Source organism: Lingula anatina, chromosome 7 (assembly GCF_051362555.1).
Source record: "Lingula anatina isolate TDL-2025a chromosome 7, LinAna3.0, whole genome shotgun sequence".
Lineage (NCBI taxonomy): Eukaryota > Metazoa > Brachiopoda > Lingulata > Lingulida > Lingulidae > Lingula > Lingula anatina.
This window is the reverse complement of record NC_141773.1, coordinates 1,157,642-1,183,309: the sequence shown is the minus strand read 5'-3', so window position 1 is coordinate 1,183,309 and position 25,668 is coordinate 1,157,642. Positions and strand designations below refer to the sequence as shown.

Below are 25,668 nucleotides of genomic sequence, written 5' to 3'. Positions count from 1 at the left end.
CTGTAGGTATCCTCTTAGGCTCTTCTCTACCCTTCAATTAATATCTTTATACTTCCCTTTTACAATTACAAACAATTCAAATCTGGATGTTTAATATAAATTTATTTTTACATTCAAGCAAACACTATGGCTACAAACCACACAAGCCAACATAAGCAATACTAGGCTAACACAATACTTTGTGGCAAGGACTCCATGATCTTAACACTGAAAGTCTGTACGTCTCAAAATGACCCCATTTTCTCCACAAAAGATATGTGAGCCACATGATGTACTGAATTCAAGATAGAGGTAACTCCAGTCCTCGCTTGCAGCCAAAGTTTTCTTTAAGTCCATGATATCAATCTTGCCTCACCATCCATCAATTATGAAAAATCAAATTGATTCTTTTTTTAAGCGCTTCACTTTTAAGTACACTTCCCGACTCCCATTGCAAGCCAGCCAGTGAAGATTTAAATTTAAAAAGGTGTAAAACTACAGGTATACTATTCTCATGACTTGGCTGCCCCTGTCTGTGCTGCGGCTGCATATGACTGCTGTTGGGCGGCTAACTGCGCCTGTACTCGGAGTTGCAGTACCTCCATCACAGCTGAAATTAAAAAAAAAAAAAAAACATTTAAACATTTCTAACAAAAGAAAACTGAATTGATGGTTGGCAAGAATTCTGATGTACAACTTTTGTCACCTGATTGCTTATTATGTACACTGCAATAAGAGCACAAAATTCACTTTGTGCTCTAAGAAAATATAAAGAAATTGGAACACTTCCTACAAGGGGATATGCTGCCAAATGAGACCTTCGTTTATTTACATAATTATGCCTTATTTCTCAAGTTATGTAATATCCAAGAAAAAAGGAACTTAAGGTAACAAAATGCTTTATATAAATACCACAATGTGTAAAAATGATCACGTGTTCTGTGGCAACCCACCTTGTTTGGTCCTATATTTATCCTGTAGTATAGGCTGTAGTTTCTCCATCTGTTTGGTAAGGTAATCCACCTTTCTTTGGAAGTACTGCTTGGCATTCTCCACCTCCTGGAGACAGAATATTACACATTTATTTAAATAAATACGTAAAAAAATTGAATTATAAATGCATTGATCCCAAAGATATTCAGCAGAATTAAAGCCTTTACCATCATAAAATAACTTTGTTTTAACAAATTTAAAAATATGTCTTTGGCTGCTGAGCCCTTTGAACCATTTGAAACCACTGCAACAAGGAAAGACTTTGACATTCTGCATTGATTTTTATGAAAGTAGAGTTTATGAACAATCCTAAAATGGTAATAATACAACTATTAAATCACCTGTTCCACATAATACCCTGTTCCTATATCAACAAGAACATTGCTTACATCTGACAGCTTTCCTGGTACATACATCTAAGTCTGAAGTCAAGGAGCAATAATAATAATAATAATTATAATAATAATAATAATAATAGTAATATTATATAACATTATTACTACATTATAATGTGAGGTTGACATTATCATTATTAACGACTTGGAAAAATTTTTTGTTCATCAATCTGCATTTTTTTTTTTTTTTTTTTTTTTTGGGGGGGGGGGGGGGGGGGTACTGATCCAGAGAGAGAGAGAAGGCATATTTAAAGTAATCATTATCATTAACTAGACAGATAAACGAAAACAATGCAAGTGATTCTTAGTGAAATGTGACAAAGATAGACACGCTCCACAGCAGCTACGGGCAATTTTTAACCCCTCTCCCTCTCTCATATCAGTAAGGAAGGATACAGAGCTGGTCAAGGGAACAAGGACATCTTTCCCATCTGTCTCTGGGCTGATTCTTCCGAGACAATCCTGAGATTCAACAAACTTCTGCTGGGCCATCTTTAGCTGACTGAGGGAGGAGGTAAAGAATTCTATCTCCTGAAACACCAAAGTCAATTTCAACTTGTTCAAAGAAGCTTACATTTGTTCAAATGTTCCTTATGTGAAGAAAGATTCACAAACTGAATATTAACCTTAATTCTATGCCTTGAATAAAAAATTATATTGACATTACAAAACGTAGTAACTAACACGCCATTAAAATCAGAACAAAAGAACATGTTACAACCATCGAATGACTCCTCTTTCCCTCCCAAAAACATTAATTAACTTAAAATGAGGTACCTCGTGTTACATGTCAGTTAGCCTACTGCCTAGGTTACAAGGGGAAACAAGATGCCCCACTTAGCATCATCTACTAAAATGTATAAAACACCAATTATCCTAAGAGTAGCTTTATTCATTGGAAACCATAATCTTAAACACATGCAACCTTACCTGGTCTATTTGTTGCGATAATTGTTGTAATTGTTGAATATTTAGAGCCGACAGATCTATTTGCTTGGCCGCCATTTTAGCTTCTTGTAACAGCGGTGGAGATTTGTTGCCCTTTTCTCCAAAAGTTCCCGGATATGTACGCAACTTACTGGAAGTAAACAAGACCGTGTGCAAGGACGACAATTTCTATTTGAGAAATCTCATTCCTAGGTAACCCCACTGCTTGTAACGTCACGCTAGAAACATGGAGTAGAGATGAGATCGTAGCTCCTCTAGAATATAGCAGTTGTGTTTTAAGAGCTAGGTTGATTTGGTTCGAAAACGCGCCAACGTGGGACTTGGTTTTGCTCTTGACTTTGTTGACGTCAAGGCCAGAAGGCCAGTGAAAAGAAACGACTTGCGCTGTAGGTGATCGCTGATGTAAAAGTCACCTTGTCACGCAGCATGTACGGTAACATTTTTCTTGATTTAAATTCAGATACAAACAGCCTGGAAAAGTGGTTTTGTGGAGCGTCCCAAGACAAGAGCAGAAAGGCCTTGGAAGGGCGAGGTCGGAAAAGAAATTTTGCGAAGTTCAGCAAAGTTTCCGGCTCGCATTCCCATTCAGGCAAACCAAAGACTGATCGAAAAATGGCTCACACCCCCGATGTTCACTCAAATATCACAGCAAACGCACTGCACGGATGGAGGGTAGATGACATTAATGATGGGCTGGCGGCTGATTTTGATGGCTCTCTGTCAGGTTTGGGGGAAGAGCTCGGATCATCAACATATAACATGAGGTAAGGTGTGTGTGTGTGTGTGTAAGTACATGTATGTGTGTGTGTGCATGTGTATGTGTGTGTGTGATAGAGAGACAGAAAGAGAGGAGAGAGAGAGTTTTCAAAGAATATTTGTGATAATGACATGGAAGGGTGTTAATTACAGAACTGCACTCATTAACCATAGAATTGATTGCTCTTTGTAAGAAACATTAAAAATTTGATAAGAAATAATAGATCAAAATGATGCTGAACTTACTTACTGCTGAAAGATGATCAGATGTATGCCTTATGGTGAAAAAGGAAAATCAAAAAAATGACTGAACTTACATAGTGAAAGTTGATAAAGAAGAATAGAAATTGAAAGCTGTTCATTACTCCAAAAGGCTGGTTATTATAGATTCTTAACTAGGCAAGTTCTTTTTGTGTATTTTTGTACCAAAATGTATCAGATCCTGTTCTGTCAGTTTAATGGTACACAATCAGTAGTCCCATAATAAAAACATTTATCTTGAGCATTTTGAAATTTTGCCCCCTCTTTGTATTGTCAAACGATAGGATTTAACATTTGTTTTCTTATATGATAAAATCTTGTAAAGTGGATGATGTGTGAACATGGTATCAGGTTAATAAGATTTTGATATCAGGTGTTATGTTTGGTGTTGACAAGCTCAAAGATAGTACACAGGTTTAAAGGATGATCTCTGGGATTATCCCACTAAATTGATTTTTTCCTCAAAAACAAAGCCATTTTTGCCAAATAAAGAATTGTTGCTGGACCCATCTTGGATTCAAAGAAGGATGAGAGTATACAGGTGGTTAAAATATAGGCATGTTAGAAACAGGAGGTGTGTTAATCTGTCAACCTGATTGCTTTCAGCAGGAGAACCTGGAGAGATGGATCTTTCTAGTAGAGTAATGGCTTCATTGAGAATTAGCCCTGAGGCTCCATGCTGAAGGAAAACTTGTAAATTTACAGATTTTTGGGTATAGAAAACACTGGTTTTGTATGCAGGCATATGCTGAAAAGTTTTGATCATATTTACTGCAGTTCCAAGGTCTTTTTTCGAGTCCTTGACGTTAAATCTGTCCCCTATTCTAGTTTTGTTTCTGAAACCATTTGATAACCTTGAAAAGAAGTGCCATGCCCTTTTACGATTGATCTCGATACCCGTAAGTATCACCTTGTGTGCTCACATTTGGACTGGCTTTAGAATGGGGTCATGTATTCCAAGTGCCATCCATCCACAAAACAGCAAGGAAAAATAAGATTTGTGTAAGAAGGTCACCTTCATTGGTTAAGTACCGTTGTGATCTTAATTAAAAAATGAGGTTAAAAGAGAGGTTGATGCACTCAAGTTAAAGTTTGATGATAGAAGACTTCTTTGCTGCATGCCTGCTGGTGAAATCATTGAACACTATATATTTATGCCTTGGTTTACCATGTTTTTCTTTCGTAAAATCACACCTTTTGTGTCTGTGCTTTGAAAAAAATTTTAAAAGCCCGTGTCTTGCTAGGGGTGATCATTTAACAGGCAAACTGACACCAGCTAATTCAGTTTGCTCCAGTGTAGCCACATTCCCAGTGTCAGGTGCCTCATACTACTATCTGTCTTTATACAAATATTTATAAATTTACAATCAACAGGTGCTAATGTTTATCATTTTGCCGCACTCCTTCACCACGCTGATGTAACTGTGTCACATGGAATAGGCATCTTCATGATTTTATTTATTTTTTCATACTGGAAAAATTTGAAGAAATTTTTGAAGTGGATTTGTTCAATATCTTTATTTTCCTCTATTCATATTATTTATGAATTTATGTAAAACTGTAGTTTAGAGAGCTTGTAAAATGTAACTGTACACATTTTAATGCTCAGTCAATTAAATTATTAAATTATTATTATTATTATGCTTGCCTGTGTACATTTGGTTTCATCTTAACCAATGAACATATTTTTGGAAAGCTGTCTAAACAAGGTTATAAAATACAAATACTAACTACTTAAATTTACAAAGTTTTCAACTTAACCCCCCCCCCCCCCCCTCTTCTCTATATGTCCTAGGAAAGCAAACCAAAAATGATGCAATGACTCAAGTTTATTTACTATAACATCCATTGCAATGTATCACAGTGCATTGAATCACTTTTTGTTCAACCTATAAAACCAATTAAGCCGAGGCATGCTTGTAATAAAAATAAACCTAACTCTTGGTAACTCTAGACCATTGAGCTTGCCTAGTTAAAAATCAAGATGGGTCTTGGTCACTTAGTCCATCCACTTATCTCTGGTCAGTGCAGGTGGCCCAAGTCGTCTACATTTCCTACTAAATCTCTGACCAAAGCTACCTGCGCTGGCCCCGTACTTGACCAGTGCCCACAACAGACCTATATTTTGTCCAGTGAGGGCAGACTGTTACGTATACTCTCCCTAGATTGTGTCCACAAGATGTTATGTAATATATTGAAAGGTGTGCCCTGGGTAGACAGGGTCAAGGATGTTGCTGTGTTTGGGTTATGGGAGGCGAGGGACCTAGGTTTGGACTCTTGGTGCTTTACAAATAGATGAGATCCAGGGTAAAAATGATAATGAAAATGTGATAATTATTATGCAGAATGGGAAGTTCTTGAAATGGTACTCCCCATTGGTCATGTAAGGGCATAACACAGAGGTTTTGACGTGGTATAAACACTCGAGTCGTGTGAATAATAACAACAACAATAATAATAACAATAATAAATCTTGAAGAGAGCTCTTTAAAACCACACTTCACGTTGGTCTCAGTATACATACGTATATACCTTGCATCATACATTTTCAAGCTGACAAAAGGCAGTATTCACCCAGCCATTATGTCTACCATATTATGCAATGTGGCCTTTAATGATTACGTACAGCATCTCGTCCCCATTGTGGTTAGTGCCAGTGTTGCGTGTCCTAAACGTATTCACATTGGGATGATCCTTGACTGGTAATAGTCCTTTTGATGTCACTAGACAATATTATATTGCTTAAGTCAGAGAGGAGGAGCTGCTGTGTAAAATGGGGGAGTTTCGCAGGAGGACTATAGCCTGTAAACTGGTCAAATTTTAGACCGAAATTTGAGCCCACGTTGACACAAGATAAATCAGTTACTTTAGTGCTGTAGTAGTCCAAGTAAATAAAACACTACATATGTTTATAATAGGAAAGACATAGCTTTGTAGTGTTTGTGTTTAGTATTAACATTGCTGTCCATTCTTCGGGACCATTCCCAGAACCTATCACACTAACTATGGTTCGTTCTATCTCCAAGGGGATTCTTGCTAAATTACAATCAACTTAAAGCAGCTTAGATGTCTGTCACGCCTACTGAAGCTACTAGGGGGTAATAAATAGTTGTTTAGCATCTTCAGTAGGTGTGCCAGACATTTAAGCAGCTTAAACTGAAAGCAATTTAGCAAAAAACCTCTTGGAGATGGACTGATCCTGTTAGATCAATCTACTAGTGGGTTTTGGAACCCAGTCATAAAGATACATCTGAACTGAGTGAGGGTGGATAGTCCATTCCCAGTAACCCATATAAACCACTTAGAACTACTAGTTTCTTCTACAGCTCAAATTAAGTTCACATGCTAAGGGATAAACAAAATAAATGACTCAATCAGCTATAAAAAGTTTTTAACTACATCTTCAAATTTTTGGTCATAAACTTGACCTACTTTTCTGCTTCATTTATATGCAGTACAGAAAGCACAGAAAAAAGTTCAAATATCATTTTTCAGGTAATATATAAAACAATGTCCTTTGGCTTTTATCTAAGTTATACTATTTTTGCTTTTGTGGCAAAAAAAAATTGACTTCAAATGCATCTTAAAGTGTGGATGTGCATGACGGTGTGAGAGAGAATATTGTACATTTTATATTTTGTTACATTTCAGCCACCCTAAAAAATATTGTCATTTCTCCATATTTATTATAATAATATTTGAAAACTTTGCAATCGCTGCTCTACTGCCAGGTTTTGCTGTCAATGCCAAACGTTGCTTTACTATCAAAAAGAACAAAAAAAATCTGTATTTTTAAGGGGCATGAATATCATTACAAAACTTGTATTTTGGTTGTTGAACATTGTTAAGTTAATACACTGGTAAAGTTTTTCCCAATTTACTCACCATATTCTGTTGCTTTTCTAGCGAGGCCCTTTTAGCCCTCCAAGAGTTCAAGGAAAAGGATAATCTGAACCATTCCGGGTAATCGCCTCCTTACACTGAGATATTCCTCCATAATGCTCAAGCCTGTCATGATCATTATACTTTTCATATATATATATATATAAACAGAGCAAGCATTCATTATTCAACACCATAGCTCTATTGGATGACATTGTATCAATCATGAAAGGCGAGGATGAAGATTTGTATTTTTTGTGGGGTGTAGCTATTCTGATGGGAAAGATTTCTATATGAACTGTATAGATTTAGACAACTTATGAAAAAATGTGATGAGGAAATTATTTTTGTTTGTTTATTTATTTTATTTATTTTCCCCTTTTTAAAAAAAAAAGGTGAATATCGTCTTTTAACCCTAATGACACTGAGAATGCAAGAAAACTAAAACAGATCATAAATTCGCAGAGCAGAATTTGCACGTGCAGAATTCAGGAGAATACATGTTCTGCTGCACATGATATTTGGCCTACAGGGTGAAGAGAAGATTCGATAGCTCATTATCAGTTCGTATTTGACTAGAACTGTTTGTACAGAGTTAGCGAAGGTCATGACATTAGCTTTGACCCAGGGAAAGATGTAACACACTACTTTGTCAACTGTATATGTTATGTAAGAGGCAGAGAAGGGGGATTCCAAGATGTAAGACACTTTACTTTGTCAACTGAAGGTGTTATGTAAAAGGGAGGGAGGGAGGAATTCCAGGGACTTCTTAGATGTCCATCTCTTACATCATGCTACAAGGGGGAAGATGGTGATATTCTGTTCTAAAGAGAGCAAACCTGACACATAATTGATGGACAGAAATTTAAATCCCTGAAACCTTAAATAAGTGAGAAGTTGAGGATCCAAGCTAGGGTGGGGTAGGGTTGGGGGGGGGGCTTGGAGCTAGATTTCTTTTCCGTCTCTTCAAATGTCATATTTGTGTGTAAGAAATATTGTCAGTTGAAGCTAAGTGGAGGTGTGTGTAGGGGGGGGGGGGTGCAGGGTGACCCTTGGCATGTCATTCTGTTTTATAGGATACTTAAGAGCATGTTTTTTCTTTTACTTACATCAAAATTTCACAATTGCCTGCTCCTGTAGAGAATCATGTAGGGAATTCATCATTCATAGAATCATCTTAGTTGCCTGAAATGAAATTATTCATTGGTTTTCATTTTTACAAAATATGCATGGTGCCTTATGGAGGAATGTTTCAGCGTTCTAGAGAAAAAAAATCAATTCCCCAAGTAAACCAGTTAAGAAAAGAAAACATTTACTAGTAGTCTAAAAAAAAACAGATGTGTGACTCTTTGTGATACAGTCAGTGGGACTAACCACCACACTCACGTAGTTTATTAGTGCATAAACATTAATATTCTGTTGGCATACAAGTTACATAATGAAATCATTCCATATGGAGCTTTTTTATGGCTCATTTCCAATGCAATTATCTTTCTACATAAAGCAGAAGTTCTATTGGGAATGTGCCCTTAAACAGTGTGTGCCTTCACCATGTCAGCTCACAGGTCACATCCACTAGTAGAACTCAGATGTTCACAAGGCTGGATTTAGGACACATTCAGATTCAGACATCTTTCCAGCTGGGTTGATCCAACTCTGTGAGGATTCACACTAAAGGGCAATCAGTGTAATCAGCTTAATTGCCTACCATGCCTCTTCAAGCAGCTAGGGGGTAAATAAGCCGAGAACACACGAAAGTTGGATTGGCCCAGCTGGTGCAATGTCTGAATCTGAATGCGGACTAAAAATGACCAGTTTGAAGGTCAAGGCTATTAATATTTGAAATAAATCTTAGATATTGGCTAAAATTTCCACAAGTACTAAAGCACTAGTAGTTTAAAGAAATTAGATGTTTCTATGATTTCAAAGCTAACTCTGTGACTCCTTCCCGTGGAAAAGTGTCACACACTGTTTAACAATACATGTTTTTTTTTCTTCAGGATAGTAAACTCTTGTTATTCTTTTATTTATAGCTGATTGGTACTTTAGTTAGTGCTGAAAGAGATTCTTTAATCCTGATAACAGATCAGCCCAGAATATTTGTCAATCTTCTCTGAACTTATATAAAGTATTTAAAGTTATACTTGTTTAAAGCTCAGGTGTTGTGGTTTTAAGGGCTACTATTCATGATGCTTTGCTTTTCTTTCAGAAGTATCACAACCCTATATGCTAAACTACTTAAATTTGTGTTTGGAAAAGTATATTAGATTGAACTTAATTTTGAGAATTTTCAGTGAAATTGTTGACTCGGTACTTCTTATGTGCCAAATATCTGGTTCATGCATTATCCTGTTGGTCTCCTCATGGTCTTCAGGAAAGTGCTGACACCTATAGTCATTTGGTCAGACACCTGGTTCTGTCCCCACTATACTATGGACAGAGTCTTAATAAGTAAATATCTGTAGAAAACTGTAGTTTGCCCATTGCTTTTGTCAAATCACCAATGATGAAAATGATAGAAATAAAATTAACCAACAAAGAAACACTTGTAGTTCTGTTTAGATATTGCAAAAGTTGGGATCCTTTTCCATTTTGAAAAAAAAATAATTTTTTGATTGGCTCTTTAGACATCTGATCATATCTGCCCAGTGGCTACAAGTCGTAGATCATAATAGAATTTGATTTTTTTTTGTTTTATCAGTATTGATTGATATTGAATACAGTTAACAGTTACTAGTTCTAGTGTCCAACTATCAGTTCTCTGTCCTTGCTTATAAATATAAATATTTTCATTATACTTTATACCTATTCTACTCCCAGATCCACAACACTCAGATTTTTCCAGCAGATTTGATCACCAAATGAGACAGACTGAGATTTCCTGCAGTAAACTAATGGGAAATAGACTTTTCAATCATCCCACTGACTTAGGTATTGATTTTCTTTGATTTGCCATTTCAGCGAGGCTCTACTGGCACTGCCTGTGTTTAAAACCAATTCATTGGCCGGAGAGCTCAGGAGGTATGGCATTCCTGTAGTGTAAGGGCCTGTTCAGAACCAGTTGAACCAGGGACTAACTAGTCCGTGGATCAAATATAGCCTGTACCTGATAATGGTTTCCCTCTTCCCAGCCTGCCCTCCCAGCAGGGGCAGAACAATTATGTCTTGGCATGCTTTATTTGATCTGCTGACTAGTTAGTGTGTGGATTAACTGGCGTTAAACAGGTCCATAGTTTCATTTCTATGAGTTAATACCAAGTCCATTCTCAAAGACAGAATTACTTTAAAAAAAAGGCGAGAATAAAAAACAAGAAAAGTAAGTCATTGTATCAGACAGGAAGAACCCTTTGTCAGTGCCTAAGAAATATTTTTACAAGATATTCACAGACATTTCTCTGACTAATTCTGCACACATTCCTGGCCAGCAAGACAGTTTCCACAGAATTTGCAGAGAAATGTCGTCCATCACCCTGTTTTTCCTTGGAAGAAAGCAGCCACTGACCTTTGTTTATTTCTTTTTATTTTCCATAAAAGGTCATCCAACTCTGACTCCACTTTAGACTGTGGCCAATCACAATCAAGCCAATTGACGTCAAAACAAAACGGAACTTTGAGCTTCATGCTGAACGATAGGTAGGTGGTGCCTTTGAATTTGGACTATAGGTGGCGCTTGAAACAACACGCATACATGGTGCTTGTAGTAGGAAGTAAATGGTGCCAAAAATGGGTGTTGTAATATTTCCATTGAGTAATGATATGTGTACACAAAATGTCTTGGCCACAGAAAAATGAAAATTTTGTTCAGGCTTTGAATATTATAATCGTGTTCATAGCCATTTTGAAATCTTATGTAAAGGTACGGACATACTAACTCTTTGATCTGTTTGAGCAATTCTGCCAGTTTGATGTAAAATTTTTAACCCTGCCAATGAAAAATTAACTAGTAGGCACTTGTTTATACACTTAACCAATTAGATTAGTATCTTCCAAAATTTCTATTTCCTGCCAGTGAAAACGTTGGCAGATGGGTGGACTGTTTTGCATAAAATACCTTTAGTCCAGCCCTACATTCATTTTACATTAGTATACTCCATTATTTTACTGACTTAAATGGAAGTTTGCAAGCAACACTGGCATGGCACTTATCATTTGATGTTCTTATGTATATGTAGACTTTATTATATTTCAATAATTTTGAGTTTGGACTTCAACATTCATTCAGTGGAACATCACGGTGAATTTTATGTGAATCTTAACATAATAAGAGAACATTTTAATGCACTGCAAGAGAAATTGTTTGGATCTTTGAAGTGAAATAAAAGCTTTTTTCCACAAATTAAGAACCTTTTCAAATTGGTTCATCTAAATGTTTTATGCAAAGATAAAGAAGGAATCGAGGTCGCAGTGTTTAGGCCCTCTCTCAAAACCTTCTGTGCTAGGTCTTATATTTGAAATGAACATCACTGTTAAAGTCAGAGACTCTTGGGGGGGGGGCATCCCATGCAGATTGTCACCATGTAATAACGATGACAACTTGACCTCAGTTTACCTGAAGAAAGTTTTGTGATAAGGCTTAAGCATTGTGAACTCAATTCAAAAAGCAAAATCCAGAGTGAGATGTATATAAAATTCCATCTTTATCTTTGTATTACAAAATAAGATGAATTAATTGGAAAATGTTTATTTTGACAGCTGGAAATTGCGCTTGGGTACTCCAGAGTAAAGCACTTGGATCTTTCAAGTGAAGCATCAGTGGTGGTTCTAATTTGTATTTATTAACTTTTTTGCATAAAAAGCTTTTATTTTACTTTTAAGACCCAAACAATTTTTCTAGCAGTGCATCAATTCCTTTTCAACCTCATTTTTCTACCATTTGAAAGGATAATATTGCTCACACTTATACACTCATCATTCCTCATTCATATGATTTCAGTGAGAAAGTCAGCCATCTGCAAAAGTAGTTATTATGGCTTATTATTTGCCCAACTTCAGTATAGTTCTATATAATCTGTTGTATTCAGGTTTCAGAGGTGGTTAAACATGTCCCTTTTTTAAACACATTAACATGGTAAAGGTATTGTGATGTAAGCACATTAAGGCTCCGTTCACAACCAAGTTGATCCAGGGAATAACAAAGTTGGTGGAACTCACTTGAAAGCTTGCTGCATAATCCCCTTGTGGAATCATTTAGGGGATTACGCAGCTTGCCTTCAAGTGGGTGTGCTCAGTAAGTCCATGGATCAACTTGGTTGTGAACTTAGCCTATCACAAGCCAGGTTTCATATTTTTGATTGTAACTCTTTCAAAGATGGCTGCCGTTCTCATATGAGTCATCATGTAGTAAGTCAAACTAGCAGAACAAAATAAGCATGTAATTGTAGATGTGACTGTTTTGGGTGCAGTCCAATAAAAAATGAACCATATCAAAGGCTGTGATCTCTTTAATAGACTTGTGAATCAGCTGCAGTTCCTTTGGTCTGGTTTATATTTTTAATGTGAATGCCCCTTCAATGTATTTTATATTATCAATTTTGCAACGAATGCTGCAAATTTAGAGGCATATGAGCAGTTTGATGTGAAATACTCCACATGTTTAAATTTTTGCTTAGACAATTCTCTACTTTTTCATTCTTGCCAAATTTGGTTTAAAATTGTTTCTTTCTTTTAATCAGTGTATGCATACATATACTGTTATTTTACAAATTGTTTCCATAGCTTATTTCTATAAACCAAGATACTTGATCTCAAATTTTGTTGTCTTTTAAAAGGCAATCATATTTATAATGAAGTTTTTTTAAAAACTTCATCGTAAAGACAATAAACATGGCATATTTATATATTACAATCACACTGCTCAGTCTTTTCAAATATAAAAAGATTGCTATTTTGCCTTTGCATTTGTAGCAGCAATACTTTCATTCTTTGCATTTGATTTTGAAAAACTAATGTCTTTATATATGAGCAGATGAACAAGATGTGAGTGTGTATCCATGTGTGCTGGGGTGCATCTGTGTATAATGTCAACTTACTGAATATTAGACAGTGTCAGAGTCCTATGTGAATTTGTCAGTGGGCAAGTGAAGTTTTTAGTTGGCAGTGGATAAGTGAATTAGTCTGCAAAGGAAGGTGCTTGGTGTCTTAGTAAATCTTAGGGAAAATGAATGTCTTGAGCAAGTAATTAGCAAGTGAATTAGTCTGTGGGCAAGTGAATTGAAGTGAATTAGATAGTGGGCATGTGAATTAAAGTGAATTAGACAGTGAGCAAGTGAATTAAAGTGAATTAGACAGTGGGCAAGTGAATTAGTCTGTGGGCAAGTGAATTGAAGTGAATTAGACAGTGGGCATGTGAATTAAAGTGAATTAGACAGTGGGCAAGTGAATTAAAGTGAATTAGACAGTGGGCATGTGAATTAAAGTGAATTAGCCGGGCAAGTGAATTAAAGTGAATTAGACAGTGGGCAAGTGAATTAAAGTGAATTAGACAGTGGTCATGTGAATAAAAGTGAATTAGACAGTGGGCAAGTGAAATAGTGGACAAGTGAACTGAAGTGAATTAGTCTGGGCAAGTGAATTAGTGGACAACTTGTCAAGTGAACTAAAGTGAATTAGTCTGTGGGCAAGTGAATTGGTCAGTGGGCAAGTGAATTAGTGGACAGGTGAATTCTTATTTGGCAAGTGAATTTGTCATTGAGGTAGATTTGTATTTGGCAAGTGAATTTGTCAATGAGGTAGATTTGTATTTGGCAAGTGAATTTGTCAACAAGCAAGTGGATGTGTTGGTGGACTTAGTGAAATTGATGGTGGGTGAGTGAACTTTTCAGTTTGAAAGTGAATCAGATTAATTTGTCAGGTTTCATGATAATTGGATTTGTGAAATTTAATGAACTTAAAAAAAATTAACTATTACTGGGCAAAAAGAAATTGTCAGGCTCTTTGAAAGGTTAAACCAAATACTTATGAGACAGAGAGATCAGCTTTCTGTAACAATGAAATTTATCACAGAATTTGTCATGAAGTTTTGGAAAAGGACCATTCAGTGTTCGGGATAGGTTTAGGAAATAGCTCAGAGAGTAATTCAACTGGTCTATATTTGATTTCGATTTTTCTAACCAAAAATTTTTCACAAAAAAATAAATTTCATCAACATTTTTTTATGGAACTATTTCACAAAAAATAAATTGTTAAGTTTTTTAAAAAAGTGCCCGCAGGCCTTTCCGTATTTCTGTGGCTGCGACAGCTCTTCTTAAGTAGCTCTTCAGGGTTACTGAAGTACGTAATTGTCCATTGATTATCTCCAAAACATAATGCACATGGTCACTTTTAATAGAGTTCTTATGAAAGATTATTTGATCACAACTCACATGTCTGGCTAGTCACTCCAGTGGTGACTGCAACCAAATATTTCTTACATCACATTTCTTTCTGTTATTAATGAAAAATGTTTTGGTGTTCTTTTAAAATAGGATGCATTTTCACATCAAAATAATTACATTATGTCATTACACATATATGAGTACAGGTTATTGCATTGAAAGTGGAGAGAAACAGGACTTGAAATTATTTTAACCAGTAAGGTAGACTGAGTGAGAAACTTGCAGTCCTACTTTTTTGTACATTCCACTAAATATAATACCGTTACTGATAAAATGTGTGGGATTTTTGCTAACATGCTGACACGAATTTGGAGGATCAAAAAGTTCAAAATGTAAAAACAGAAAAAGATCTCAGTTTGATTTATTTTTGGAATTCAAGGATAAATTCAACCTCTTTTCCTTCATGGTTTTTCAAATCATGGTATAAATGTAATGGATTAGGTTCGTACATCAATCCCACACTTGTCAAGTCAATAATAGATGTACCTTTCCTGGGTGGGAGTATCTCCCTTATCATACCAATTATCCATGTGAATGGTTCTGGAGAAATGTTTCATAGGGTTATCATAGATGCTAGGGCATCTCCATCTGAATGTGACCTTGATGTGACCTTTGTATTACCTTGAATGACCTTCATACGACCTTCGTATGACCTTTGACATGAAAATGCCAGGTGTGTACTGTGTTTTGATTTTTCAGATGCCGTAAGCGTGTTAAACCCATATCTGAGTTTGACAGCCGTCCTCCCGATTCAAAACATCTGGCTGCCAGTAAATTACGTGGTATCACTCTTGAGAGACTACCGCCTTCGCAGAATGAGAGTACAATGTACATGCGGTTTCATGTTTTAATGTAGACAACTACATCTAAGCTCATTGATGATGGATTTCAGAGTGATAATTATTTTTAAAAATGCTGGGGAGGTGCTAGCAATTTTTTTTTCGTTTAGCCAAATTACTACTTTTTCATTGCTTATGGTTTATGGTTTAAATTTGACTAAAATGAGTCAAATCAACCCTAATTTGTTTAGCCAATTTCAGTCAATTTTAGCATTTGGCTAAATTGGTGAGTGTTAGCGCTACCAAAAAATGTGTTTTTAAAGTCAAAATCTAATTGAAAATAATAAAGAAATAGTCATAGAAATAAGGCATCTTTGCATTTGCCATAAGCTCTGAAATTCATCATAATGCGTTTAGATGTATTGACTTCGTGTGACTATAAAATTAGTTTCTGGTGGCGCAATGGGATTTTTAAAGCAAGGATACATTGGAAGGAGAAGACCAACTTTTGCTGTAAGATGTATGACTGGGCTTTTCTGTTTGTGGAAAAGTCTCCTGAAAAGCTTGTCTTTCCTTGTTTTGTATGTTGTTTTAATCAATCCATTTGTGAGAGTGTTAAGATTGCCTGTTTACATAAATGGGATGGGAAAGTGGGGGTTTGGATTGGTACGGGAAATGGGGTTTGGAATGGGAGGGGAAAGTGGGGTCAAGGCCAGAATAGATCATGCTTAAAGAAATATTTACATATTCTGGAACATTAGTTAACCTGTACCCATTTAAAGTTAGTATTCATCAAAGATTGTGAAATATTTTCATAGCTGAAGCACTTCTGTCGATTACCCCCATGAATGCGGAGATTTGAATTTTTATATGAAAAATCTCATCATTGTTTTCTTTAACTTGACACCATGCAGTAAGTGGATTGTATTTTACATGTATACCCAAGTTGAGTCTTTTGTATGAGACTACAAGTTGCTTTTGGCTAGACAAATTGCTTTTTTGTCAGAAAATAGAAAGCTGACATCTTTATTCCAGTTTGACTATCTTTATTTTTAATTAATTGATTTTGAAAAGTTTAAATATACATTGGCAAGCATGTACAGCTATACCCTCTCTTTTTGGTACAAAAAAAGACAGGGTATGTGCAAAGCTTGCTACTAAGATTTCATTTCAGCACGATGTTTTGATGTTTGACTAAAATTGCACAAGAGATCAAATTGGTCATTGTATTGTTTTGATCTGCTGAAACATGGTATCAAATGTTGGAGGGGGGGAAGGGGGGTCTCAAGGTGGCACATTTTGTGCCTCCTTCTCCCTTGCAAGCTCTCCTGATTATCAACAAACAAACCTCTAGGTTAGACAGTTACATCTGGTGTCTTCCCCCATGGCAGTATGTTTCACAATCTTAAAAAATCAAACAAAAAATTCTTGGATAGTTCTTTATCTCTGTATACATATATGTTGCAAACTGCATTGCAGTGGTGAAAAATGCTGTTATATTTCAATAACAGTACTACTTTAAAGAAAGGTCTTCTAACTGTCATCTCTTGTTGCAGTCTTCAATGTATCTTGGTGGCAGCAACATCACCTGCTACAAAGATGAATGAGGAAACCTTGACCTATTTAAACCAAGGTAAGCAGTTGTCATGTTAATTTGTAACTTTTACCAAAAGCACCTATCTTGTGATTTCACAAGTCATTTGTGATGTCATAAGTGAGGTCACCAAACTTGTGTGATGTCAGGCTGTTAGGTCACCAAGTTTCCATGAAGTCATCAAAATATTCTGAGATCATCAGTGATGTCAAATGTTTGGTGGCATAATAATGAAAGTTAACTCAATTGATTGTTTAGGAACTGGCCTTTTATCAGGGCTGTCTTGGTTAAGAGTTATGATTAAGGTCATTGCTTTAAAATCTTAATAAAATTATTATTATTTCCTTTTAAGGCCAATCATATGAAATCAAGTTGAAGAAAACGGGAGAATTGAGTGATGATATTAAATATTTAAAGGTTTGTATTTATTTGTATTGTTTGTATTAAAGGTTTGTATTTAATATTGTATTTATGTGCAAATTTAAAAGGTTTGACAGCTTCTTGACAATTTCATTCATATAAAAAATGATAATACAATATGTAGTTGATCGTTATTGTAGTTATTTAAAAAGTCAAGCTAAAAATTGAAGAAAAACTTTTTTTCTTTTAATGATTTTCCAAACTTTTATAATTCAGAGTGTGGTGCGTGTTGCATTTCATGAGCGTCGTCTTCAGTACATGGAGAGAGAACAGCTGGACTCCTGGAGATGTCAGCGTCCTGGGGAGAGAATACTGGACATAGGTCTGGACTGGTCATCTCTCTTTCTCACTCTCTCTCTCCCTCTCTCTCTTTCACTCTCTCTCTCCCTCTCTTTCACTCTCTCTCACTCTCTCACTGTAAAAAAACTAAGATTAAAAACGTGTTCATGACAGCTGTGAAGGATACCTCTTTAAAGAAAAACACTAAATCTAAAATATTTCACTTTAAAAAAAATCACATTGAATGAGTTACTATATTTTAGGGCTTAGTCGAGTTTCTATCATCTGGATTCTCATAAAATCTTGATATAAATAAGATTGTTTTCTGTTGCCTAGTTAACATTATCTAAACCAACACAATCCTTTCAGATGTCCCTCTGTCAACTGGGGTAGCTGACGTCAAAATGGACCCCTATAACATGAACTCTGCAGAGTTTGTCTGGAACCCGTCAAAGGACGCCTCAGCATTCATACGCGTTAACTGCATCAGCACAGAGTTTACGCCAAAGAAGCACGGTGGGGAGAAAGGCGTCCCGTTCCGTATTCAGGTGGACACATATACCCACACCAGTCCGCCCAAACATATCTACAGCGCTTCTTGCCAAGTAAAGGTTTTCAAGGTACGCATTGCATGAAGCAGGTATTTTCTGTTGTTTTAGATAGCATTTACCCCTTGGTGATCTTGTCCTGTGTCGTGTACAGTGTTTTCTTTGCATACCATGAGTTTCTTGTTAATATGGTAATATTTAGTGCAGCCATTGATATTTTTCAAGATGCTTGTGATGTTTGTAATTGATGTTTATTTTTAGTTTGAATATTTTGAGAAAAGTGAATGATTTGTTGTTTACTTTTATCTAGAAATGATCGATTGATTGAGAAAAGATGTAGATTTTTCAGTGTGGTTTCACCTCTGTTGGAACTATATTTATTGTTAAAATGTGTTTAATGCTTCATATATATAATGCATAGTAGTAATGTTTTTCATTTTGTCCTGTTCACTGCAGCCCAAGGGAGCCGACAGAAAACACAAGACTGACAGAGAGAAAATGGAGAAGAGATCAGAAGCAGACAAGGAGAAGTATCAACCATCTTATGAGTGCACAGTTCTTACTGAGGTATTAAGAAGATAGACATTCCATTCAAATTATGGTTTTTCTTTTTATCAAGAGCTTGTAAAATATGTGGGTATTACCTCCAATATTTCTGTGACAATTCATTACAACACAAGGCCAGTGATTAGGGGCAATTGACCTGGATTTTCATTCCAGGTGAAATGACCCTAGTCATTTACTCCCTGATGATGGTGACTGACAGTCACAGAAATATTGGAGGTAATACCCACATATTTCACAAGCTCTTGATAAAAAAACATAATTCGAATTGATACATACAGAGCTAATGAAACTGTTCTCTCAAGATAGACATTGTTATAGATATGACACTGGCAAAACCCAATGTCGCAAAAAAACGGATCTTTTTGGTAGATTTCAAGACTTGCTCAATTGCCAGGTTATACCACATCCAAAGCCATGGACCTTGAATTCTTAGTTTCTAGTTCAGAGAAGAATTTCATCAGCTATGTTATGTTATAAGAATGATGTGATTTTTTTCTTCAGTCAACAGCTAATATTCCTTATATTTCCCTGGATAGCCTCATTCCCTGATGAAGATGTCCTGCTAGACATCGAAATATTGGAGGATTTTCTCCATCTTTTTTGTGACATTTATAAAAGACAAGTCATGTAATCAAGATTCTTTGATATTAAATCAAGGCATCATCTCTTGTTAGAGAAAAAATCTTTAGTGCCTTAAGAAATGCTTCAGTCTGGGACGTTGTGTTTTCAGGTTCCATCAGAGCAGTTGCCTGGCAGCATGTTCTCTCCCAGTGCCAAAACCTCTTCTTTTCCTGTACAGGTGAAGGGAAATAAAGCTAACAACAGTGGGCCATCTACCACTGAAAACAGGTAAATTGAAATGCTTTTAAGTGACAGTATAAAGTTTTTTTAAAACAACAGCTAAAACTGTCATTACCACAATATCTCATTTTTATTTTTACCAAATTCATACTTAAGTTAAAATTTGTCAAAAAGAGACTAATTATTTGCAATAAGTAAGAAGTCTATGTTTTTATACATATCTGTGGTAACAGAGTTAGTTTCAATTTCCAGAACTGTCATGCCGCCCCCTTCACCAACTGCCACACACGTAAGGTGAGTGCACAGTCATGAATGTGCTCGCACAGATTTACACGTGCACTTACATTTGTATAAGTCATTCTGTTAGATAAAAAAAGTGGCAAAATTGATGACTGATTACACTTGTTCTTGAAAGCATTGACTGTGGATACCTACTAGGTGGCAGCACAGACAAAAATGTGACCACTAGATGGCAGCACAGCCATAAATGTAACCATAAGATTGTTGTGTTTGTTGTTGTTTATTTCAATAAATATTTCTCAGTATTTTTTTTGTCACATTCCAGGGCGTTAAGCACTATCAGTTTATCAGAAGTGAGTCTTGGAGCACCGCCCTCCCCCAGCCAGGCTGTGACCAGTACAGAGGTAGGTAGAACTATAGCATGTCAGCTTGGTTACGTATCAAGGTAGGATGTTAATAGTGGTTAGGGTAGAACATGGTTTTGATGTGATATTGTGTTAGATGTGTAAAGATGTGTTTTGGGTATAACAGTGTGTTAGTTGTGACAGTGAGTGTTACATTGTGTTAGCTGTGACAGTGAGAGTTACATTGTGTTAGCTGTGACAGTGAGTGTTACATTCTGTCAGATGTGACATTGTGATATATGTGACAATAATTGGTTGTGACCTAGCAATGACGTTGATATTTCCAGTACCGTTCCCTGTCCCCAGACAGTGAGTGTTAGATTGTGTTAGATGTGACACTGGTGATAAATGTGATAATGTTGATATTTCCAGTTCCACCCCCTGTCCCCAGACAGCAATGCTGTAGAGGTTGCCCAGTGGCTGCAGATGCAGAGATTTTCAAACTACGTGCGCATTTTCCAGAACTTCAGTGGTAGGTGAAGTTTGTTCAAACCAGGGACAAAAAGGGGCTCATTTTGACTGGTATTTAAGTGCTTTATATATTTACAAATGTTACCTTGTTTAAACATTTTCATGGTTGATATTGAGAAAGAAAGGAATTTTGCTTAAAATTCCTAATCTCAGCCTTCTTAAATATCTTGAATCATGAGAATCTGCTGTTAAATATACTATAAACAATTTGAGAAACATCTGTATTTTTCTTTAATTTGTAGGTGCTGACCTTTTGAGGTTGTCAAAAGATGATTTAATTCAGATCTGTGGACTTGCTGATGGTATTAGGCTTAACAACGCACTGCAACACAAGTAAGTCATTTCCTACTTTTTTTGGGACTGAAAATACTATTGGTCTAGCCCCCCCCCCCCCCCCCCCCCTCCCCCCCTCCCCATTTTCTGACTTTTTCCCTGAATAGTTCAGTTCTGTGACAGTTATTTTGTTCTTCATAGATGAAAAAAGAAAATGTCTTAGAAAAATTTAGATGCCTTTTACAACTTTTAATTCTATTGTAGTGCTATATAGTAATAGACAGTAAAGTTTTGTGGGAATGGTGAGAATTAAATCTGTTTTAATTTATTCTAAATTTGTTCCATTTCAGATCTGTGCGTCCGCGCTTAACATTGTATGTTTGTCAAGAATCTGAGCAAGGTAAGGGAAAGGGAAAGTTTCACGATGTTACTGTAATTAATCTTCAACTGTCAACTTAGTACTGTAAGATCTCTGTATACGCCAAGCACACACACACACACACCTGTGAAGGAAAGAGAACTTATTTCAACATGAAATACAGATAGTACAAGGTGTAATGGGAGGTCATACTTCACAGCAGCCTGGAATTCCTAGTCCCACAGTGTTTATAAGTTGGGATGTTATGAGATTTACATCTTTGTGCAGATTAAGTTATTTTTAAAGCTGTAAATGGACTTTAACCTAAATACATCAGAGATTTACTGGGAACTACAACTATAGACACTACAGGCAGAATCACCCAATCAAGTAATAAGGAAAATATCTATTTACCAGTTGGCAGACATAAAGACATATTAACTAAAGGCCCATTATGGACCTCGATTAAAATATGGAACTTCCTACACTCTGAAATCAAAAACTCCAAAGACTTGGATACTTTTAAAATATTGTAAAAACCAAAACTAAATCTTATGTTTACACCTTAAGTCATGTATCTTTAGGATTTTTACTAACATGTCTTCTGTTTTATTCTTATTACTTTAGTTGTTCAAGCTCATTTCATTTTACCTCATTGTCATTTTAATTTCATAATTTATTCATATTTTATTCATTAGCATAATATTTTATTTTAACCCCCTAGAGGGCCATGTGAAAGATAGGTGTGAGCACTTGACATGTTTACCCTCTTTAAATAAAGTTTATTATTACTATTTTTTTATTATTATTATTATTATAAGTAACCTATGGCAGCTATCTGTACGCAGTGCCTTTAACAGATAGCATGTTTCTTCTGTGACAGGTCAGAAAGTTGGCCCTTAAGTCACTGGTCATTGTGTTACAGTCTTTGACTTTCAGTATTTAAAACTTTGATTTTAGCTTTATCAGTGAAGTTTGGCTATCATTAACATGTAATATATTTCAATCTTTCTTCTAGTTTATCATGCAGTGTATTTGGAGGTCTTGACAGCCAACGACATGTTGGAGAAACTGGCCAACTTGTTCAGTGTGCAGAAACAACAAATCATCGAAATCTATATTCAGGGACCATCTTCTATTCACATACTAGTCACAGATGAGGTGAGTTCAATATTTGCCATTTGTGCTTTTTAACTTTATATGAAGATTAACTTTTAATCCACCAGAAACACACACACAAACACATGCAGACATGCATGCACATACAACCACGCTCTTGCATACATGCACATGTATTGATTTGCATGCTAACACACATGCACCCAATGCCTTGTTAAACATATTTTGTTAAATGTTTTATTTTATGGTTTCTAACATGCATAGTATACAGTACAAAAGATTTACCAAACTGAACCAGGTTCTGCAATATGAAACACATAAGTTTCTGAGATTTACAATTTTTACTTTGACCTTGTTTTTATTCAGGTTGTACGAAACACACCGGATCACGGTCGTTTTGCAGTGGAGGCAGTGAAAGGTAATAGAGAAAATAAATATGTAGATGAATTGATGAATTTTGATAATGATAAATAAGCAGAGTTTGGAAATTAATGTAAAATCATTATTTTGTTGAAGCATGTTTAATTTTGTAGAAATCATGAAAAAGTATGTTCAGACTTTTTTGTTGGATGTACAACACTTGTGAATTGTTAAGTTTTGAAATACTGTCCTGTTTCCAGATGATGCCAGCGACAGATATCGAATCCTGCTGAAGTCAATGGAAGCCCCATAAAGGAGCTGCGTGCCCAGAAACTAGGCATGGTTGTGTGTTGTAAGAGGCCCGGGATAAAGGAAGCAGTCAGCAATTGAAATATTTGTTATATTTCATGTTGGAATGTACATAGGATTCATCAGTTCTTTGATGTGTAGAAACAGGGGATTCTTGGAAAGTGGATTTTTAATTTTTTATATGTAAATATGTCATCAGTGGTGTAGCAGAAGTCGTGTGTTCCCAGAGTACCAAATGTGATGTTTAACTGGACCACTGTTTTCTGTATTATGTTCATGTCAACACTCTTCAGAAATACATACACATAATATGAATATACATAATAGAAACACACTGCTTTCACAAGCAGGGATGGATTTTCCAGTTTTTTTCTTGAAAGGCAGTTTTAAAATGAAAAAGGGAATGTTAAAATCTAAACATGCTTTCAGTTTGAACTTAAACTTTGTATGATTGAATTAAGACCTTTATCAATGGTATCAGTTTCAGAAGTTTGCACCATGCTCCATAAAGAAAAGCTTTTCTACATTAGAAAAGTAAAAATCCCATTAGACTTTCATAATTTCTAGTAGAGTCCTTTGATAGGTATTTCTTGAATCATGACCAGGATTATGTTTAATCATTTAGACTTCTTTTTGTTAGAGAATTTAACATAAGTTAATAAGCCAGATGATGATTTACAAAGAAAATAACAAATGTGTACAATTTTCTGAGTTAGACGCAAGTTATGAGAGGGTATTCTATTTGGTACATATATCTTATGATAGCAAAGTTGCATTTATACAGGAGTTCCAAACCTGTTCTTGTATCTACGACATTTTTATTTTTCTGTATCATTGATATTCTTACCCAGATTACATTTATGTAATGATCTCTGATAATTTATGTATATATATATCATTGGGAATTGGGGAAAAATTACCTGGTTTATGAAATGCCAGGTATAAGGTATAGAATCATATGTTATGGATACAGGGAAGAAGAAGACACTTCAATGGGGTACTTTTCTAAGTTGTAAATATTACATTTCACCCCCTCCTTTTCCCCCAGCATGGTCGATAAACCTGAGAAACTACAGTTAATCTTCATCATGTTCATATCCTATGTACAGATGTCTCACTCCAGGATTTCATCTTTCACTGTAACAAGCTCAGGACCTGTAGAATGGAACACATAGGGGAAAGCTCAGTGGAAGACTTGATGTTTGTATATAATTCTACATTGACGTGGTATGTCTGTAAGCTACATATTTTACTCCTCTGATTTGTTAGATGGTGTACACTAAAGTTGGTTGGTTGGTTTTCGTGTGCGCACTCACGTGAGATCATGTTATCCATTTCACTCCTGAAAACGTCAAGAAAATATTGCTTTTTTCCTCTCTGTCCAATACTTGGTGAAAGTGTGCCCACATTATATTATCTTTTTATTTATTTTTGAAATGTGTAATATATTTTGATTAACTGAAAGACTGACATTGTCATCACGGCAGTTTCACTGTTAAAAGGCAATATAGTTTCTAAGCCGCCCAAGTTCCAAGCCAGCTGTAAATAATTTTGACTTTCAAGTGTATCATTTGTAAATTCAGTGTTTTAACAATTTTATTAATTTTTTTTCAAATCATAAAGCGCTGTCAGTGTTGCAGTCATATTTAACTGTCATTGATAACAGTCTAGTATATATGCATCTTTTTACCTCATAATTAGATCAATTAATAAAATGTTTTGGCTGGCAAATTAGGAATATTTTGAAAGGGTTTTGCTGTTCGAGATTGCTGCCTCGATGTGTAGTAAAATAGTTGATTTTAGCAAATAAAAAAGTGTAAATTTGTAAGAAATAAATAACGGTTGAAATGTGAATTATTGTTATGGATCAAGCCTCGATTTCACTGAAATGGATGTGGTTACGATTTGCTTTTTGAGTATAAAAAATATCATTCAAAGGAAACGGCCGTTTTATGATTGGTTACTAAAAAGAAGACGTAAGAGTAAAGGAAAGGGCAATTGTAGTCCGTTTTACTAAAGTTTTGATTGAGTCCAGTATCTTCCAAATGAAAAAAAAATGCAAACTGAAATCCCATAATGCAGAACGGTGTCAAAATTTAGAGCCCTTTCATAATTAAACCCTATCGTAAAATATTCGCTGTTCCCGACACTTAGTGAGTGTTCTCAGAACTTTAAAGAATGAATAGCACACAATTCAAGTAGAGTCTCTGCAAGAAATGCCTCATTATATTTCCATTTTTTTTTTAATTTTTGGTAACAAATTTTAAAGGTGCTTCGTAATGCAAAATAGTTATACTATTAATTCAAAATTATTTAAGTACTCCACAGGTTTAGAAAGACAATAATTAGATAGGAAATTCTTAGAAGAAATGGCCCACCCGATATTTCTCATATCTCGCTGTGTCGAAAAGTTTTCAATGAAAACCAAATCCCTTCTGTCAGGAAACAGAAATATTTCCACTAATTTTAATTTAATATTAAAATATTTCGGAACATTTTCTGTCTGGAAAGAAACCTAAATTTAAAAGCTGTTGGTAATTTTTATAAGGAGTAATTTAT

At 35.5% G+C, this 25,668-nt stretch overlaps 2 protein-coding genes across 6 annotated transcripts; one reads left to right on the top strand and one right to left on the bottom strand.

Annotated features, from left to right (window-relative positions):
- Positions 1-83: 83 nt before the first annotated feature.
- Positions 84-2,435, bottom strand: LOC106165227 (prefoldin subunit 5). The gene is made up of 5 exons (XM_013543341.3): positions 2,298-2,435; positions 1,764-1,898; positions 1,314-1,388; positions 933-1,038; positions 84-589 (listed from the first exon to the last, which is right to left on the bottom strand). Exons 1-5 carry the CDS (start codon positions 2,370-2,372, stop codon positions 492-494), a joined length of 489 nt encoding a protein of 162 aa, XP_013398795.1. The 5' UTR covers positions 2,373-2,435; the 3' UTR covers positions 84-491.
- On the top strand, positions 2,373-24,963 carry LOC106165226 (transcription factor CP2). 5 transcript variants are annotated; one of them, XM_087016688.1, is made up of 20 exons: positions 2,373-2,507; positions 2,776-3,079; positions 7,239-7,295; positions 10,176-10,235; positions 10,749-10,847; positions 15,287-15,415; positions 16,923-16,999; positions 17,313-17,377; positions 17,597-17,702; positions 18,029-18,279; positions 18,664-18,774; positions 19,505-19,623; positions 19,828-19,869; positions 20,141-20,219; positions 20,592-20,691; positions 20,933-21,023; positions 21,314-21,363; positions 22,340-22,482; positions 22,807-22,858; positions 23,061-24,963. In XM_087016688.1, exons 2-20 carry the CDS (start codon positions 2,928-2,930, stop codon positions 23,111-23,113), a joined length of 1,836 nt encoding a protein of 611 aa, XP_086872814.1. In that variant the 5' UTR covers positions 2,373-2,507; positions 2,776-2,927; the 3' UTR covers positions 23,114-24,963. The 5 variants fall into 5 exon arrangements, with proteins under 5 accessions (XP_086872814.1, XP_086872810.1, XP_086872812.1 ...); XM_087016684.1 differs by lacking the exon at positions 2,373-2,507 and having other exon boundaries at positions 2,514-3,079; XM_087016686.1 differs by lacking the exons at positions 2,373-2,507; positions 7,239-7,295 and having other exon boundaries at positions 2,514-3,079.
- Positions 24,964-25,668: the final 705 nt, after the last annotated feature.

Bases quoted from the DNA above. Each gene is read 5' to 3' on its own strand.
- LOC106165227 (XM_013543341.3), bottom strand. From the start codon at position 2,372: ATGGCGGCCAAGCAAATAGATCTGTCGGCTCTAAATATTCAACAATTA. The intron at 1,389-1,763 runs GTATCCTTCCTT...CTTCAGACTTAG, and splicing joins TTGTTCCCTTGACCAGCTCT to ATGTATGTACCAGGAAAGCT. The intron at 1,039-1,313 runs GTGATTTAATAG...TTCTGTCTCCAG, and splicing joins CAGGGTATTATGTGGAACAG to GAGGTGGAGAATGCCAAGCA.
- LOC106165226 (XM_087016684.1), top strand. From the start codon at position 2,742: ATGTACGGTAACATTTTTCTTGATTTAAATTCAGATACAAACAGCCTG. The intron at 18,280-18,663 runs GTACGCATTGCA...TGTTCACTGCAG, and splicing joins GCCAAGTAAAGGTTTTCAAG to CCCAAGGGAGCCGACAGAAA. The intron at 19,624-19,827 runs GTAAATTGAAAT...TTCAATTTCCAG, and splicing joins CCATCTACCACTGAAAACAG to AACTGTCATGCCGCCCCCTT.